The sequence below is a fragment of the Lynx rufus genome, unplaced genomic scaffold, assembly GCF_022079265.1.
Source record: "Lynx rufus isolate CCGP_SWC_20201006 ecotype Redwood Valley unplaced genomic scaffold, mLynRuf1.p SCAF_2, whole genome shotgun sequence".
NCBI lineage: Eukaryota > Metazoa > Chordata > Mammalia > Carnivora > Felidae > Lynx > Lynx rufus.
In genome coordinates this window covers 169,379,316-169,399,028 of record NW_025814834.1, presented here as the reverse complement: position 1 = coordinate 169,399,028, position 19,713 = coordinate 169,379,316, and the positions used below count along the sequence as shown (strand labels likewise).

Here is a 19,713-nt window from a genome sequence, read left to right as displayed (position 1 = left end):
CCCTGCTTGCGTTCTCTCTTTCACAAATAACCATTAAAAAAAAAAATGGTATTTACTTAGAAGACAATACATAAACTTTAGGGTAAGGCAAATTTAACATCTAGACTTGGCCACTTTCTTAGTAATGTTCAATTGTGGACAAGTTAGAGTGTCAGAAGCTCAGTTTCCTCCTCTGTAAAATGAGTACATAGTAACTTATATGAAGGGTTGTTGTAAGTATTAAATGAAATATGTTGTAAAGCACCTGAATCCATTCTGGGCCCTTGATAATATGACAACATAATTATATGTAATATACCCCCACCCCCAACACATGTAATTAGAACAATACTTGTATATTTGAAAAAAAAATTTAATGTTTATTTTTGAGAGAGAGAGAGAGAGAGAGAGAGACAAAGTGCAAGTGGGGGGAGGGGTAGAGAAAGAGGGAGACAAAGAATCTAAAGTAGGCTCCAGGCTCCCAGCTGGCCACACAGAGCCCAATGCGGGGTTTGAACTCACAACCCATGAGATCATGACCTGAGCCGAAGTCAGATGCTCAACCTACTAAGCCAGCCAAGTGCCTCTAGGTTATTTTTTATTGTGCTTTTTAGCGGAAACCTTTTCAGTACTCTTGGAAAACTATTTTCTTGAGCCACTTATATCCAGAATGAGCAAGTTTAGAGATTTGAGAAAATGACCAAGATTTGTAGCACCCGATTCATGATTTCAAAATGAAGAATGATGAGCTTCCACAGATAAGGTCATTTTTCTGGACCTTCCATATGTTTAACAATGTGAGGCTAAACAATCTGGTAAAAATCAGACAATGTCTAATCTGGGCAGGAGGGATCCCTTAAAAGCCTACTGAAAGATTATGCATGAGGTGTGCGTAGGGGAAAATAAAGTCATTGTATGTTTTTTGTTTTTTGGGTTTTTTTTTTCCTGTAACACTTAAATTTGGTTGCTGTTAACTCCCTGCCCAGAGATTGTTGGAGTTTGTTGTAACGACAGCACTTTGTCTTTTAATGACTAATGTTGGTCAGCTTCTTGACATAATGGTGGTAATCTATATTTTCCTCCCCTTTGGCCACAATTCCTAGAATCCTAGGAAGAGATCCAGAGCTGAATGAAGTTATTAGTTAACTGTCAGCCAAATTGGCTTGCAACAGAGACCTGTAAACATCAAGAGAATAAGCCTGTGAATAAAAACTCAGTTCTGCGTTTTCTTAGCAAAGATCGGGGAGGGGAGACAACAGAATTTCATTAGGCTTGTAGAGGTATTCATTTCTTCACTGTGCTGTTGTGCTATACCATTCATTTAAATATCTAGTTAAGATTTGGCAGAGCTGTTGGAGGCGTGAAGGTGGAACCAACTGTCTGGACTGACCATCTTATTAAACACTCATGTAATTGTTCCTGTTCCAGCAAAGCAGGTTCTCTTGCCATCTGTTAAGCAGGCTCAATTAAATACATTTGGGACCGAAAGAGGTGGCAGATAGGAGTAGGTGGAGTGGGGACAGAGAATGACTGAGGTGCAACCCTTAAGAGGTAGGGGGGGACATAGACGCACACGCGTGCCCATCCCGGGATATTTTTCCTTCTCTTACAGTAGAGGTAGGGGGAGTTGTATTCAATTGTTACATGACTCTTTCATTTCTAACTTCATGAGTTGAACTTCCTCTCTGGGGGAGGAGGAGGAAGGCAGTGCTTTAGGAAATAAAAGAACAGAATATGCAAAGAGGAGATTTGATTAAATTGTGTTGTAAGTTTAGAATATGCAGGCTGGATGAAACTCCCATAAAGACACCTTTTTTTTTTCTTGCTAAAAATTCAAGTTAGTACAGTGCCACTGGATGGGAAGCTCAAGAACTGAGTAATGTTACATACTTAGAATATGAGGGAGCAATTAATATGTAGCCTCAGGGAAGGCTCATCGGAGACCTTATCTGTGAATTACTAGGTGATTCTACTTGGTACAGTCCCAATTTCATCTAGATTACTGATTGGGTATAGATTTTTGAGTATTTATAGTATTCTATCCAGTTAATAGATTCTTTTCCCTTTTCTATGCATAAATAATTTTGAAAACGTAGGAAAACATTTGACTAGGGTTATTTTAAAGAGACTGCCTAGAATGTATGTTTAAATTTATTTTAGTATAACATACATACAGAAAAGTACACAGAGGTGCCTGATGAATTCTCATAAAAGTGAATACATCCTTATAACAGGCACCCGGATCAAGAAATGGAATATTGCAGCATCCGAGAAGCCATCTTCGTGCCCTGTTCTGTTCGTTCTCCCACAAAGGATAACCACTATCCTGACTTCTGACAAGATAGATGAGCTTTGCTTGGTTTTGAATTTGCCGTAAATAGAATTGTACACTTCGCATTGTAGTGTTTGGCTGCTTTCACTTAATATTATGTTTGTGAGTATCACCATGTCGATGCATGTTTGCAGTTGTGTGTTCGTTGCTATCGCTGAACATTTCATAGTGTGAACACACCACAGTTTGTTCTGGTGCTGATAGGCATTTGGATATTTTCCAGGTTGGAGCTCTCATGAGTAGTACTGCAATGAGCATTCTTCTGCTTCTCTTTTGATAAATATATGAACACATTTCTCCTCAGTGTATGCCAAAGATGGGAAATGCTGGGTCATGGGATATGCATCTAATTAAGTCTAGAAGATACTGCTAGCTTGCCAAAGTGTGTATTAATGAGAGAAAGGTCATTTTTGTCCAGAGTATTCTGTTCTCATGAGCATAAAAATGAGGTATCTTGTTTTCTTTTGATTGTGGAAGTAAATTGATAAAGAGGATTCAGTGAAATATTTTTACTTAAAATAACTTTTTAAAACTCCTCACCCGTTTTTAATGATCTTTTCACCTTACAGTAAAACCCGTTTTTACTTACAATATCTGAGAATGAGAAAGCGTAATGGGCAGAGGCAGGCAGCATCTTTGCCTTTCCTTCCAGAGATTTGTACACTGGGGGGAGTTTCTTCAGACTCCCTCCAGGTTGTGCTCAAATTAAGAGTTCAGATTTCTGGAATTGTTCTCCAGGGAATTGGGAGATACCTTGGAAACAGAGGACAGAATGTCCACCCCGCCCAGCCGTACCCTAACCCTGTTACAGTGAGCAAATCATCCAAGAGCACCAGGCAATCTGACCTGTTAGGGTTGCTCACCATTTTCATGGTTTAAGACAACTTCATTTTCATTTTTCAAGTGCCTGTAACAATCAAGAAACTCAACTTTGTATTCTCTTCCTTCCACAACTTCATGTAACCAAACAAACCTTTGGCTGGGACTCTTAGTTACTCCACTCACTGGTTTTTGTGTGTGTGTGTGTATAGACAGACATCAGATAATTAGATACATGTATTGTTATTCCAGCACATTATATCCTGCTTAAAATGGTAGGAAAAAATCCCCAATACTCATTTTTTCTACATGCAAGTATAGGATTCCTAGATTATTCTGAAGAAAAGGTGATGGGAACAAATTTCATAGCTTCACTAAAATCAATGCTTGTTTTTAACACAAGCCCTGGGTTCAGACCTCAGCACTAGATTTTTTTTTTCTTTTTTAACCTGTGATAACATTTTCTAATGTTTGAGCTGTAGCTTTCAGTCTGTAAAATTTGGATTCACATCCTTGCCCTGTCTGCCACATAGGGTTACTGTGGAGATCAAATGTGATCCTTTATGTGAAATGGTAAACTATAAAAGAACTAAGCCTAAGCCTTTGAGAGCTTGGCTTAGCAGGCCCTGCATTTTAAGCTAGAACTTGACCTACAGAGTAGTGAAAACTTACTCTGTACCTTGAGATCTTGTGCACACACACAAGTCCAAACTTTTAACCTTGCACCAGACATGGCTGGCTGACCTGTTGAGTCGTAAGTTCCTTGCCCAGGTCCTTTTGGCCTCTACCATCCCTCCCCTGCTTGGGGGAAAAGAGGGGCAAAAATTGTTGGCTTTGGTGATAGCCCCAAACTATTACCCTTGCAGGTGATTTCACTTTCTGCAGGTTAGAGGGTTGTATAAAGTAGGTAGTCTACAGAATTAGTGCTGTTCATATCTAAAACATCTTTCTTGCTTTTTAAATTTTCTTTTATCTATCCAGCAGTTAAGTGCAGAGAATATAAAAATGCTTCTATGGCATAAAAAGATCTGTATGAAAGCATTTGCGATCATTATCGATAATTGTTAAAATGCTAAATGAGTGAAGCAGGGACGGAAACACAGCCTTGTGAACACTTCCCAACATATATGCCTTTTTACAAGTGAGGAATTTTTATTTTAACCAAAAAAAAAAAAAAAGAGAAGGATATGATCTTATTCTTCATTAGGTTTGGTCGTTGGTGGGCGGATGTGGTGTGCTTCCCAGGGCTGTCTCGTGTGTTCTTCCATCAGTCACCTTTTGGACGGGGGGCACCTTTCCGGACAGGCCACATAAGGTCTCAACTGGAAGATCACAGCCAGAAATAAGACAACTGGCGACACTCATCGAGATCTGGAGACACAACATGAATTGTGTTCATTTTTAGTCAATGTTCTCATGGTGCTGGGTAGGTTTTGAAAATCAAATTGCATAAAAATACGGAAGATGGTCTGGGAAAGTAGATGGCAGTGACACAGACTCAGCTTCTAAAAATGTTATAATCTATTAAACTAATAATTTCTGTTGCAATCAGAAAACAGAACTTCAGGTTGTAGGAATGAGGTTAACAAGTTTCTAATCCCTTTCCCAAAACGGGATCTTAGGGTTCAGAATACTAATGCCCCTTCATGATAAAACACCGCCAGTGAGGTCTCTAACAGAACCCAGTAATCAGATGCATTAAGATATCTGCATCAAAATTAATGAACGAACATTCGCACTAAGAGGCTTAATAAAGACTATAAGTACCCATTGGTTGGGGTTAGTATTTACTCCCAAGTAAAATCCGGTCATGTCATATTTTGCTAACAAAGGTGTTATGTGAAACTTCTGATTTGTAGAGCCTTTTGAGTTATGGAATTGCATGTAAGGTACATATATTTGGGTACCAGCTCCTGACAGAAGTGTTTTTTAATATATGTCAGGCAACCATGTGGCAAATTCTCAAGAGATCATAGAGTTAGGAGCACCAGATCTCGAGTCACTCTGCCTGGGTTCAAATTCCAGCCTTGCCAAGGGACTCTGGGTAAGCTATTTAACCTCCCAGCGTGTTAGTTTTTCATCTTTAAAGCTGCAGGAATTTTCTTATAAAGATTAAATAGGATGCACATATAAGGTACAATATGTGCATTGCATTAGACACGCAACAAACCTGCTTTTCTCTGTGTAATGGAGATAATAATAGTGCTCATCACAAAGGTGTTTTATGAGATTCAAATAAGTAAATAGATATAACATGCTTAGAATAGTGTCTGCCTATAGTAAGCATTCATTACCTAGTAGAACTTTCCTATCAATAGAGACGTTTTTAGGGAAGAAAGAGAAAAGAGAAATCTGTTGAATGAATGAGTAGTGCCTGGTAAAATTATGATAATTCATAATTAGACATTTGCAGACTGTAATTCCATCCCATTCGGTCACAATCCTTCCCTCCCCCCCTTCCCCAGCACCTTATCTTTCCTCTTTTGCACAGCACTTGGTAAACTTGGCACTTGTCTTCCTCACCACAACCATGCAGGTGTGTTAGGCTGTCTGGGAAGCTGTCCCAGATGCTGACAAACCCTTAGCTGTAGGATAGAAAGGAAAAAGAGAAATTTTGGCTAATATCTCCAGGTCTGACTCCTTACTCATCTGGAGAGTTCAATGGTATCTTTAAAGTTTTAGGATAAATGAGGAGCCTGCTGCTTTTTTTTTTTTTTTTTTTTTTTTTTTGCGCCTCTAACAGATACGTATCTTGGATTCTAATTTCTTCAGTTTGTTATATATTAATCTCTAGTGATTGCTCAGTAATGGGTAGGGTCTGGTAAAGTCCTAAGTCTGCAGAGAGGTTTTAAACACAGGCCATGTATGGAGGGGGTGGGTACTAGCTAGGCAGAGAGCAGTGGAAGAGCGTGTGTGCTTGTATGTCATAGTTTGGACTAGTGTCCTGGCACGGCTGTCCCATTTCCTGGCATGTAAGAACTGGATCTTAAGGCTGCACATATTTGGCAAGCCCTATTATGTTACCCTCCCAAGGGGGTGCTTGGGTAACGAAGGTGATAGATAATATTGGGTAGGTACTGGTGGGACCCAGGGACATGAGAAGATATGGAAAGAATCCCTTTTAAAGAGCTTTATTGCGTTAGAGTTTAGTGTCTGTAAACAATTACAGCATTCAGGGAGTGCAGAATTCAAATGAGAAACACAACTTTGTCAGATTATACCACTTGGATAAAATGGCATGGGCTCCGGAAATCTATAATTAAATGTATTTTTGAAAATGAAAAGTATAGTGTAACATCTGGTTTATTTCACTACGGAAGTGCCTGGGTATTGCTCATGTAAGTGTGATTGACTTTGACTGATATTTGGATTTCTTTGTGTAAAATAACTATTTTAATTAATTTTTTTCTGCTTGATTCTGTTTTGTAAACAAATTATTCATGTGCACACACACTGTCATTAGAAAATGGCTGTCTTTAATGTGGAATTTAAGAAACAAAACAGATGAACATAGGGGAAAGGAAGGAAAAAGATGATAGGGAGGCAAACAATTACAGACTCTTAAATAACAAGAACAAATCGAGAGTTGATGGAGGGAGATGGGGGCAGGGGGAATGGACATTAAGGAGGGCACTTGCTGGGATGACCACCGGGTGTTGTATGTAAGTGTTGTATCACTAAGTTCTATTCCTGAAACCATTATTAGGCTATATGTTAACTAACTTGGATATAAATAAAATTAAAAAGAAAAAGAAAATGGCTGTCTTTAGAAGAACTAATGTTTGTTTGTTTTCTTTCTGTTGCAGCGGATATTCAACTCCTTTGTTTACACTGAGAAAATCTCAAATGGAGAAAGTGAAGTACAGCAGGTAAGAGATTATTAGGACTGGACATTCTCTTTGTCTTGCTTCTGGTTACGGCTTCAGTAGTCTCTGCAGGCCATTTCCTTGTGAGGTTCCAGCTGTTTTCCATGTGATTTCGTATACGTCTTAAAGCATAACGGTGCCAAACTTACACTCACAGTTCTTACAGGTAGTTGAAAAAATGGTTCTATGGATGGTGTTTTGCTATTTGGGTTATACTTTGGAAATATTATGTAATTCATTTTCATTGTTTCGGAGCACCTGGGTGACTCAGTTGGTTAAGCATCTGACCTCGGCTCAGGTCATATCTCACGGTTTGTGGGTTCGAGCCCTGCATTGGGCTCTGTGCTGACAGCTCAGAGCCCCGGAGGCCTGCTTCAGTTTCTGTGTCTCCCTCTGTCTCTGCCCTTCCCCCATGTTCGCTTGCTCTCTCCTCTCTCTCTTTCAAAAATAAACATTAAAAAAAAAAAATCATGGGGCACCTGTGTGGCTCCGACGGTTGGGCGTCCGACTTTGGCTCAGGTCATGATCTTGTGGTTTGTGAGTTGGAGCCCCGTGTCGGGTTCTGTGCTGAGAGTTCAGGGCCTGGTGCCTGCTTCGAATTCTCTCTCTCCTTTCTCTCTCTCTCCCTCTCTCCCTCCCCCCTCCCTCCCTCCCCCCCCCCCGCCATCCTCTGCTCATGCTCTGTTTCTCGCTCAAAAATAAACATTAAAAAAATTTTTTTAAATATATTTTCATTATTTTGAAAATTCCTGAACTACTCATATTTAGAAATAGTAGAAATTGTTTCATCTGATAGAAGAAGTGCCCAGGTGCTGGAATCACACCGATAACCCAGGTCAAATTCTGGTTTTCTTACTGATTCCATGACCCCCAGTAAGCAATTTAGCCTTTTTGATCTATAGTTTCTTGGTCTTACATAAGGGGAATACAGTTTCTGCTTTATGAGCTAGTGAGAATTAAGTGAAGTAATGTCAGGTCAGTGGAGAATAAATGAAATCTTTTCTGTGGAAGATTCTGGCATAGATGCAGCTGGATCTTGGTGGATATTGGTCTCTTTTGTTCTTTTATTTTTCTTTCCTCCTCTTGTATTTCTTCCTTTGCTTCTTTCCTTCCATCTCCTTTCAATGCTGTGTGGGGTCAAAAAGTTCTGAGGCCAGATTCTATTTACTTTATTTATAGCTGCCTTCAAATGGACTGCTTCGTAAATTAAAACATAGTGTTGGTGAACTTGGTCATAAATAATTGATCTGTGCTTGAAAAGAAGGGTGGTAAAGAGGATTCTGGGTTTTAATTTCAACTAATCCACCAACTTCATTACACTATGCGACGGTCAACTGGTAATTTGAAGCGAGGTTGGAAACTTAAGTAAAAAACACGACCAAGCTAAAAACCAAAGTGTAGCAGAGTGCTTCCATAGACTAAAAAGACAACTATAGTAAAACACATAATAATTCAAACTCTCTGAGATGCTGCCTTTATTTTCTTCATGGAAAACAGCTTGACTTGATCACTTTAGAAGCACCAGGCAAGAGGAAAAAGCCTTGTGTCATTAGAGTAAACTTATTTATGGGATAGTTATTTATTTATAATAAATTACTGTGGTTTAATCTTGAAGTTCAGCATTTCCTGTGTTTAGACATTAAAATGTTTTATTGGTTTCTGCAGGTTAAATTCAGAGGATGTAAGCACTTCTGTACGTATTCTTTTTCTTAGCATTAGATATTTTTAAAAACTAATGACGCTACGTTACAGTGAATATAATGTGGTTTGCTCTATCAAGTCTTATCTTTATCATTCCGGTCTTGTTTTTATTCCAGCAAACTGAAAAGTGCTTTTTAAGGTCATGACATTGAAAAGGGTTTTTAGGGGGGAAAGATTTCTACACAAACCATGTCTGAGGGAACTTTTTGGGAGACCAAAGGCCACTTGATAACATTTTAAAGAAACTGAACCAGGGATCTTAGCTTTGGTGCTTTCCTTGAAGTAACAGATACATGTCCTTCCGTCAGCTCTTTTCAAACACGAGACTTGTTTTGTTTTCCTGGACTGATGTCATTGCTTTATTTATCTAACTGTAGAACAAATTTGGAAGCCTTTAATAACTTTTTAGAATTATAGCAATTGATTGAACACTTATGGAACACTGACGCTTACCACATTGATTTTTTTCCCTAAATAACCTTGAAGGAAAGCTATCCTTATTACAGATGAGCAGAGTGAAGCTCTAGGAGATAAGTTATTTGTAGTCATTAGACTATTAAGTCAGCTAGTTTTCAAAATAAGTTTGACACAAAGTTATATATTTTTTTAATTTTTTATTAAAAAATTTTTATTTTAATTTTAAGGGTTTCATTTTTATTTTAAGGGTTTTTTTATTTTTATTTTTATTTTAAGGGTTTATTTTTAAGATCTGTATTTTCAGAGGCACCTTGGTGGCTCAGTTAGTTAAGCATCTGACTCTTGATTCGGCTCAGGTCATGATCTTACCATTTGTGGGTTGAAGTCCCACATTGAGCTCCATGCTGACAGTGTGGAGCCTGCTTGGGATTCTTTCTCTCTCACTCTCTCTGCCCTTCACCTGCTCGCTTGCTTGCTCTCTCTCAAAAAAACTAAATAAAACTTTAATAAATTTAAAATTTGTAGTTCCAGTTCAAAATAGGAGTCTCTGCTAAATTTTTCTTTGTTTCTGAGTAATTCAAATGAAGAATTAACACCTACTCCTTTGTCTCCTCTGATTCTCAGAAAGTTCTTTTTTATGTTGACCCACAATGTACTTTTAACTTTTCACCAGTCTCTCCAGTCTGCCCTCTGGAAGAACCCTGAACATACAGATCTTATGCCTCTTTTGCATCCAGTATTTGGAGAGAATTATCATGTCATTATTATTGTTAGAAGAATCATAACTTCTTATAAGATTTGTTTGATAAGCCAAAAACAGGCTAGTTAATTCAAAGTAGATTATTAACTTCTGCACTCCATTTTAGCTCAGTCTTTACCGAACCACTTCTTAGTGCATGTTTTGGTATATTTTGTAGGCTCTTGAATCCTGACTTGACTTTGCTATCCATCATTCCTCCATTGGGGTAATGAAAACTAGAGCCTCATGGGTTCTTACCCTCCTGCCTTACTAATCAATTCTTATTGAGTGTTGGATCTGACTTGTGCATACTATATAAGTTGGCAGTAAATCTCGTGTGTTGTTAATATCTTCCTGGTTAGGAGAGCAAAGTAATTAAAACTAATAAAAACATTTTGTGATTCTTGACTCTTACCACAAAACTCTCTCTACGGGACAGAATTTGCTTTGAGTTTTCTAATTATTTCTTTTAAATTAACCTTCAGAGTGTGGCTCTAAATGCCTAACAATGTGTTTTAAATCTTTAATTAGTTCAGTATCTGTAGTATCAGTGCCAAAAATCTGTGGCAACAGCCTCAGGAAAATAAAAATCCCATGCACACATTCTTAAAGGGAGCATTTGCCATAGACTCCATTTTTTAAAACCTTGAGAAATGAAGTTGTATGAGCACATATAAAGGCATTATATGAAATTGAACCTGAATCAAGAAAAAGAAATTTTTGATCAAGTGCCCCAAAGAGAGCAAAAATGGTCCATGAAACACAAAGCAGTGAAGAAGAAACAAAAGAGAAAGAGCCTCTTGGAGCATTCCTTTGGATCACTAAAGAAATCACAGGCACCTTGGACATGTTTCAAGAGTTTGGTCTAACTTTCTCCAATGCTCTAGTAATTATTTATGTTAATCATTCAATGAAATAGCAAACATATTTTCATAATGCCATATGTCATAAAGTATTGATGTCACTGGCTGATTTTAGAAGACCTCAGAATTCTTAGGGGACAGGCAAGATCACGGTAAGCGCATCATTTCTGTGTGAGACGAACCTGACCTCGGGCCAAGAGCTTGCCTCTAGCAGTACTCTTTTCTTACAGGGTATCCGTTTAACTCTTTAGGATCTTCTTCTTCAGCATAGAAACCTGCTGTTTTCCTGTCTTAAACACAAACAAAAAACCCTTGACCCCACTTCCCTCTCCATGTACTGCCCCATTTTTTCTTTCCCTCTGAAGCACAAAGCATCACCAGAGGTGTCTATATACTCCATAAATCCAGTTTTCCCATTCTCTCTGAAACCTTCTCCAGCCCAACCAGTCCCACAAAACCTCTCTCTTTAAGGTCACCGGTGATGCCCACTTTGCTAAATCCAGGGTCCTCATTGTATTTGATGAACATTAGTACTAAGAGGTCATCCTTTGCATTGTGTTGATAACTTACACATTTGCCTACAGGATCCCACTCTTACCTCCTTGATGTTGTTTGGCATATTTCTGCCTTAGGGCTTTGCTGTGCAGACATACTTCCTCAAGGGCCTTGGCCTGCTTCAGGTATTTCTTCCTCAGACGTCACTTGCTGAAAGAGAGGACCACCATATTTAAAAATGCAGCCCACCCTGCCTGCCACACTCCTGATTTTCCTTTACCTGGATTCTACTCCCCCTGCCCCAGCAGCCCCTTATTACTTATCACTGTGGTTTTAGGGTATTGGCTTTATAAAACTAGTTTGGAAACATTCCCTCCTCCTTTACTTTTGAAAAGAATATAGCATTGGTAGTATTCCTTCCTTTGATGTTTGGTACAACACACCCAGAATACCATCTGGGCTTGGAGCACTCTTTGTGGGCAGGGTTTTGATCATCAGTTTCTTTAATAGCTGTAGGTCTTTGGGTTTTGCAGCCGGGATTTAGTGAGGAGATTTGATTTTTTTTTTTCCTTTTCAGATTTTCTGTTCCCTTTTGTGTCAATTTTAGCAACTGGATTTTTTCAAGAAATTTATCTTTTTCATCTAGGTTGTCAAATTTGTTGGCATAAAAGTATAATATTGTGTTGTCCTTTTAATATCTGTAGGCTAAAAGAACATAAAAATCAGTAAAACAAAATGCTCGTTCTTTGAAAAAAAAAAAAGCTCCATTAAGTGGGATAAATTAGACCAACAGAGAATGAGAGAGAGAACAAATGGCAAAGCAAATTGGTGATGACCAAGTTTTTTAAACTTGAACTTGGCCTCATTAATCTTCTTCATTTTCTGTTTCACAGATTTGAGCTCTTTATTATTTCCTTCCTTGTGTTGTGAGTTAATTTTGGTCTTTCTCTTCTTAAATTGGAATTTCAGGTCATTGGTTTTTATACCTTTCTTTTTTTCAAATAGAACCATTTTACACTATAGACTTTCCTCTGAGCACTGCTTTTGTTACATCCCACAAAGTTTGATATCATGGTTTCATTATCGTTCGGTTTTTAAATATTTTCTAATGTCTTCTTGGACCCATGGATTACTTTACAGTGTGTTGTTCAGTTTCCAAAACATTTAAGGTTTTCTTACCTGTCTTAACTGTTACTAATTTCTAATTTGATTTCAATGTGGCCAAAGAACATATTCTGTGTATGTTCCTTAATTTATTGAAGGTTGGGTTTTATGGCTCAGCATATGATTTGTTTTGGTAAATATACTGCATAAACTGGAAAAGAATGTGTGTTCTGCAGTTGCTGTTACATTCTTTATAAACAGGTTGATATTTCAGATCATTTACTTTGGGGCTGATTTTTATTTTCTCTAATTCTGTCATTGCCAAGAGGATTGTTAATATCTGTTTTGGTGGAGTTGTATATTTTCTCCTTTAATTCTGCCCGTTTTTGCCTTCTATAGTTTGAGGCTTCATTATTGGGCACATGCATTTAAAATTGTTTGGTCTTCCTGATGAGTTGTTGTTTTGACATTATGAAATGTTGTTCTTTATCTCTGGTTACAATGCTTCTTCTTGTTGTCTCTTTAACCTGATATTAATATGGCCACTCCAGCCTTTCTTGGCTTACGATTTGCACCGTGTCTTTTCACAACCATCTACTTTCAGTGCCTCTGTTGCTAACAGTGTGTTTCTTAAACAGAATATAGTTGAGGCTTCTTAAAAAATGTTTGTTTATTTTGAGGTGGAGGGAGGGGGGGGAGAGAGAGAGAAAGAAAGAGAAAGAGAGGGAGAGAATGAATGAATGAATGAATGAATGAATGAATATCCAAGCAGGCTCCATGCTGTCTGCATAGAACCCCATGGAGGGCTCAATTTCACAAACCATGAGATCACGACCTGAGCTGAAACCAGGAGTCAGAGGCTTAACCAACTGAGCCACCCAGGCTCCCAGAAAATTTCTTTTTTATCTGACAACTTGTCTTTTAATTGGGAGTGTTTAGTCAATTAACATTTAATTTGATTGTTGAATTTGGTCAACTGTTTGATTTTTCATTTTCCACTCTTTTAAATTTTTTTTCAATTTCATATTAATCTATTTTAGGTTTTTTAAGCTATATTTATATTTCTTTAGGTATTTTTAAGTTTATACTCCATAAATTACCGTATACATACTTACTACAGTCTATTTGGAGTTAATATTCTGTCACTTCGTGTAACATCTAGAACTCTCACAACTTTATAGGTCCATTTCCCCACTGCTATCCTTCATGCTAGAGTTATATCTATTGCAAACTTCACAAGAGAATGTTGTATCTTTTGCTTTAAACTGTCCAATGTGTTTAATAATTAAGAGAAAAATAAATCTTGTATACTTACCATTTCCAGTAAGTTTTCATTTCTTTCTAAAGATCATCAACTGATACTAAGTCTGAGAACTTTTTTTTAGTATTGCCTCGTAATGAAGATTTTCTGGTGACATTCTTTGTTTCTTATTATTCTTGTTCTCAGAAAGTGTATCTATTTGCCTGTTTCTTAAAAGACGTTTTTGCTTGAGACTGGATTCTAGACAGACAGGGTTTTTTGGTAGTGTTGTTTTTTTTTTCTTTTAGTGTACTAATGATGTTCCACTGTGTACTGGGCTGCACTTCTGATGAGAAGTCAGTTAAAGTTGTTTTTGTATGTAATATTGCCCCACTCACATCCCCTAGCTGCTTTGACGATTTTTCCCTCTGTCTTTGGTTTTCAGCAATTTTACTATGGCTGTCTGGACATAGTAGTCTTTATATTTATTTATCCTCTGTGATGTTTGAGCTTTCTGAACTTATAAATGTATGGTTTTCATCACTTTTGGAGACTTTTTGATCATTGTCTCTTCACATATTTTTTCTACCTCATTCTCTTTTCTCCTGCTGGGACTCTGATTACATGTATGCTAGATCTTTTGATATTTTACTACACGAGTTCCTCAGATAATGCCTCCTCCTCGTCCTTTTTAAATTTTTTTCTCCTCTGATTTTTAGATAACTTTTATTAATCTATCTTTACGTTTACTCCAATTATCCCCAATTTGCTATTGACCACCACAGATTTTTTTTTTAATGGTTTATTTTTGAGAGAGTGTGAGTAGGGGAGAGACGGGGGTTGGGGGCACAGAGGATCCCAAGCGGGCCCTGCACTGACAGCACAGAGCCCGATGTGGGGCTCAAACTCATGAACAATGAGATCATGACCTGAGCCAAAGTCAAATGCTCTGCTTACTCAGCCACCCAGGCGCTCCCACAGATAGATTTTTAAAACTTCAGATATCAGATTTTTAAACTCTACATTTTCCTTTTTTTTTTTTTTTAAGGTTTGTTTATTTTTGAGGGAAAGGGGCAAAGAGAGAGGAAGAGAGAACTGGAAGCAGCCTCCAGGTTCTGAGCCCTCAGCACAGAGCCCAAGACAGGACTTGACTCCCACAAACCGTGAGATCATGACCTGTGCTGAAGTCAGATGCTTAACTGACTGAGCCACTCAGGCACCCCTCCATTTGTTTCTTTTTTAAGAAAGTCTATTTTTTTCTGAGATTTTCTTTTCACTCATTGCAAGCATATTCTCCTTTCTGTCTTTGAGCATATTTAAAAAAGCTGCTTTAGAATCCTGTCTGCTGGTTCTAACATCTGCAAATACTTGAACTTGATTTTTGTTGACGCTTTTCTCTTGAACATTGGTCACACTTTTTGTTTTGTTTTCCTTCTGATGTCAAAAAATTTGGATTGTATCCTGGAAACTGGAAAGCTTTGGATTCTGATATATTCCTGTTAGGACAGTTGATTTCTTTGTATTGGTTTTAGCAGGCAAGTGGGTTGATTGGACTCACACTACTAGTCTGTTATTTGTGTTTCAAAACATTTTAGCATTTAACATACATTCTGGTAGAAGTCTATAGTTCTTAGTTATTTTTATGAATTGTTATTTGATACTGAAAATTTTACCTGAAAGATTTAAAAAAATTTTTTCAGTTTTTATTCATTTATTTTGAGAGAGAAAGGGAGTGTACAAGTGGGTAAGGGTCAGAGAGAAGGGGAGACAGAATCACTAGCAGGCTCCACACCATCAGCACAGAGCCTGATGTGGGGCCCGAACTCATGAACCGTGAGATCATGACCCTAGCTCAGACCAAGAGTCAGATGCTCCACTGACTGTACCACCCAGGCACCCCTTACCTGAAAGACTTAAAATGTGATGTTTTATTTCACCAGATACAATTTATTGGAGTAAACGAGAAACACATTTGTTCTATAAGAAATTGATACTTAGCAGGTGCTATTGCTCCAAATTATTCTTTTATCTAAGTGTAAACTCAGGGCACCAGTCATGAAGAATTTGGACTAGGTGAAAGCAATTGATTAGCAAGATCTAGATCTTTCACAAAATTATATCCTTTATTCATTAGAGAAGAAAAATACTCTGTAGCAGGACAAACACACAATGGCTCTTCGAAGTCATTATGAATAGAAGTAGTCAATCTTAGACAGATGGCACTCCAGGTGCTAAAATGTAAATAGTCCGTTCTAACTAGTATACTGTTTTCAAATTTTAGAGTAGAAAGGGACCTCAGAGACCGTGGGTACAAGGCCAGAAAGGTTAGGAAACTTTCTTCCACTTTTTTTTGGATGGGGCTGCTTGGGATGGAAAGCTAAAGAGTCTTGCCTTTTGATATGGAAAACTTGAGTTCCAAGCAGGTTCTGTTATTTACGATCTGTTTGATTTTTGGCATGATACTTAACCTTTCCTGTGTCTACATCAGCTTTATTTATAAAATGGGGGTAGCAGTCTGTTCTGCACAATTGTTGAAAAAGTTACACATCTGGCACAGACTAGCCATTTCAGTATTTTGTGTTCTCTTTTCAGAATACTAAAAGGAAGTAGAGTGTGAATATAAGAGTACTCTAATGGAAGATTGTTATTCTTGGTGTGTTACTTAATCCTCTTAGGTAAGGTCTGTAAGAAAAGATCTGTAAATTTTAGAAAGTCAATTTCTAGGAGAGAATGACCACAGAAAGACCTTGGAAGGGACTAGTGGGAGCCTTAAATAGAAGCCATGCTAGTTGAGAAATGAGAGACTGGACAATGGGTTTCTATCAGCTTTGCATTTGTATTACTTCTATATTTCTCTTGCCAAAAACTCTCCACTGTAGGAGAATCTGATTATGTTGTTGAACTGTGCACTGAACCACACAGGGAGAAAGGGGACAATGGTAGACAAGAAGAGGAGGTAAGGAAGAGCTGAGCACTTGGGAATCTTGTCTTTGAATTCTGACTTCCCGGGCCTGGTACTGGGTAGGCGTTTCATGAATATTTGTTGAAGGAAGTGTTCAGAGATCCTCTTGCACCTCATTATTCATATTCCCAGAATCTGGATTTGTTTTGGGGTTGCCCTGCGAAGTATAACCTAGTGTGGTAGTAGCCTGCAGGCTCTCATTTTGTTTGTCATTACCTAGTGAAGTATGTTCAAGGCTCAGACTTGTCTAGAGTAGAGGAATCCTGGAGGTGGTGTAGATGGATTCCACCCTTTCTTTGCCCCTCACCTTTCCCCCACCTGTCCCCGGGAGATTTATTTAGGCTGAGCCCTGGTTTAGTTCACCCACTTACCCAAATCTACACTTGGCTCTGTGTTTACTGTAAGTGTTCACTAAATTTTTGTTGAATGAGTGAACAGAAGGCACTAAATTTGTAGGAAGGTAAAATAAAGGCGGAGAGCTAGTGAAGCCACACAGATGGGGAATTTATAATGAATCAGCCAAAGCCCAGAGCAAACAGATGATACTCTCTCAAACTAGAGTTGTAGCAAATTGAGCTGGTTGTTTAGGTTTCCTTGATTGGAAACTAATCTAGGTCTGTTTCAGCTCTTACTGTTCTTAGGCTGACTTTCCAAAAGACAAATTCATTTTTATCTTAGAAACCCTCTTCCTGGGCTACTTATGCCTTGTTAATAAGATGGGATGGCGGTCTGTCATTTTGGAAAAATGGTATAAGAGAGGATGTGATAGTTGTAATATTTATGTGTGTATTTTTTAGTATATCCGTGTATATTTTCTCATTTTATCGTCTTAATGACATCGTAAACAGTACAGGTATCATTATCCCATTTCCCATATGAGACAACTGTGTCAGAGAGGTTTGTTAAAGTGGCAATGACAGAATTTTTCTAGTTTAGTGTTTTCTTTATATTGGTTATGATAATTGACATCACTTACTGAATATTTATTATTAAGCACTACCCTTAAATTTTGTATAGCCACATGGTTTTTCCCCCTTACGTCCTTCAGTCTTGGCTCAGTGTTCCTTCTCAGTGAGGCCCTCCTTGGCCATTCACTTATAAATTTATTTCTTTATTTAAAAAAATTGTAATGTCTGATTATTTTTTGAGAGAGACAGAGCATGAGTGGGGGAGGGACTGGGAGGGTGGGTACAGAATCTGAAGCAGGCTCCAAGCTCTGAGCTGTCAGCACAGAGCTCAACGTGGGGTTTAAACTCACAAACCGTGAGATCATGACTTGAACTGAGGTTGGACGCTTAACCAACTGAGCCACCCAGGAGCCCCATTTATAAATTTTTTAACTGCACCCCTCTTCTTACCTCTGTTTTATCTCCTTATAATTTATCACCTAGGACTTCTATATATGTTTATTTTTCCTTATTGTATATATTTCCTAATAGAATATAAACCCTATGAGGGCAGAGCTGGTTCATTCCTTGATGTGCCCTCAGTACCAGGAAAAAGTATCTACATGTAGTATATGGTAGGTACTTGGTAATAATTGCTGCAGGGAAATAATAATCCTCAAAACAAGCTCCATAGGGTTTACTGACAAGGAAAATTATGCACAGGTAAATACCTTGCCCAACATCACTTAAGAGGTTAGAGAACTTGATTTTGAATTCACGTAAATTTAGATCCAGTCCTCCACCACGTATTTTCCAAATTTTGTTTTCCTAAGATATGGGAAAAGTACTGCAGAGGCTGTTGTAGAATGTAAGGGATGAAGTTCTTTTTTCTCTCCATTTCTTTCTCTAGCAATTCACCCTCCTTGTTTGATATATTGGAGTTTAGTATACAGTTGTATTTTTAAAAATGGTCTATCCTTTTAAAAAAGGAAAGCTCTACAAACGATTCAACTACTTCATTCTGCTTTCCAAAAATAATCGTGCAAGGTTGAGTCTGAATTTGTTTTAAAAGAAATGCAAAAATATTGTGATTAGGAGATACTCCCTAAACTTTGGAAAAGGTAAGAAAATATTAAATAAATGTTCGTATAGCAGAGAGAAAATTTTGTGGTATTTGTACCTCCTCTAAAAATAAACTGAGTGCAGGGACCTTGTCAGAATAATTGTGTAGTGCTTTATAGATACTGCAAATGAATGGATAAACTAGAGTATGATCTCTTGAAGGGGAGATTCTGAGCATACCTCTGGTAAGTGGTAGGCAGTTAATGAATTCAGCAAACATTTGTTGAGGACTTACTATATCCTTGGCATTGTAGGAAGAGAAACAAAGAGCTTATCTCAAGGACACAGTTAAATCACAGGAGACATATGTTCATATATTTGGTGTATCTTGATAATCTCTTGCAGGTGATGGCCCCAAGGACAGAAATGCCCTCTTTGGGAAATATCTTTCTGATTGTATTTATAAGAGACTGAGCGGTGGTCTGAATAGATTATGGATCGCATCTAATGTGGCAGTACTTTCCGTTCAAATTATGTATTTTTTCTAGAATTCTAATAAATAGGGGTGGGTGCAAGAACTGGTATGTACCTAGATTTTGTTGCCTTCGGGAAAAAGGTTATTTGACACGACAATTTGTGTTCCTTGAACAAATTCTGCTTAATGTGCGTTATCTCATTAAATTTTTACTAAAACTTGGTGATACAAATACAATTCCTCTTCCTGTTGTAGAGTTGAGGAAACTGAGACTTAGCTATTAAGTAATTTCCCCAAATCGATCTTGAATTAGGTGATATGACCAGGATTTTAATCAACGTGTTCTGATGTTGCTTTTCATACTAATTCCACTGCTGGTTTTCTGTAGGTCTTCAATATTTTAAAAGGAATACTTTCCCAAAAGTATTACATATCAAGCAAAGTAAGAAAGGAGTATGTCTAGGGGCGCCTGGGTGGCTCAGTCGGTTGAGCGACCGACTTCGGCTCAGGTCATGATCTCACGGTTTGTGAGTTCGAGCCCCACGTCAGGCTCTGTGCTGACAGCTCAGAGTCTGGAGCCTGCTTCTGATTCTGTGTCTCCCTCTCTCTCTGCCCCTCCCCCACTCATGCTCTGTCTCTCTCTGTCTCAGAAATAAATAAACATAAAAAAAAACTTTAAAAAAAAAAAAGAAAGGAGTATGTCTAAACATTGTAAGGACTATGATGAATACTTAGCTGCTGAACAAGGAAAAGATGGAGTTTAAATGCTCAG

At 38.0% G+C, this 19,713-nt stretch overlaps 1 protein-coding gene across 1 annotated transcript in view; it reads left to right on the top strand.

Annotated features, from left to right (window-relative positions):
- The window catches only part of CACHD1 (cache domain containing 1), a 211,788-nt gene that overhangs the window by 80,654 nt on the left and 111,421 nt on the right, over positions 1-19,713 (top strand). Inside the window, exon 2 of the mRNA XM_047085076.1 lies at positions 6,937-6,999. Within this exon, the coding sequence (XP_046941032.1) occupies positions 6,937-6,999 (63 nt within the window). The remainder of the gene's footprint in view (positions 1-6,936; positions 7,000-19,713) is intronic.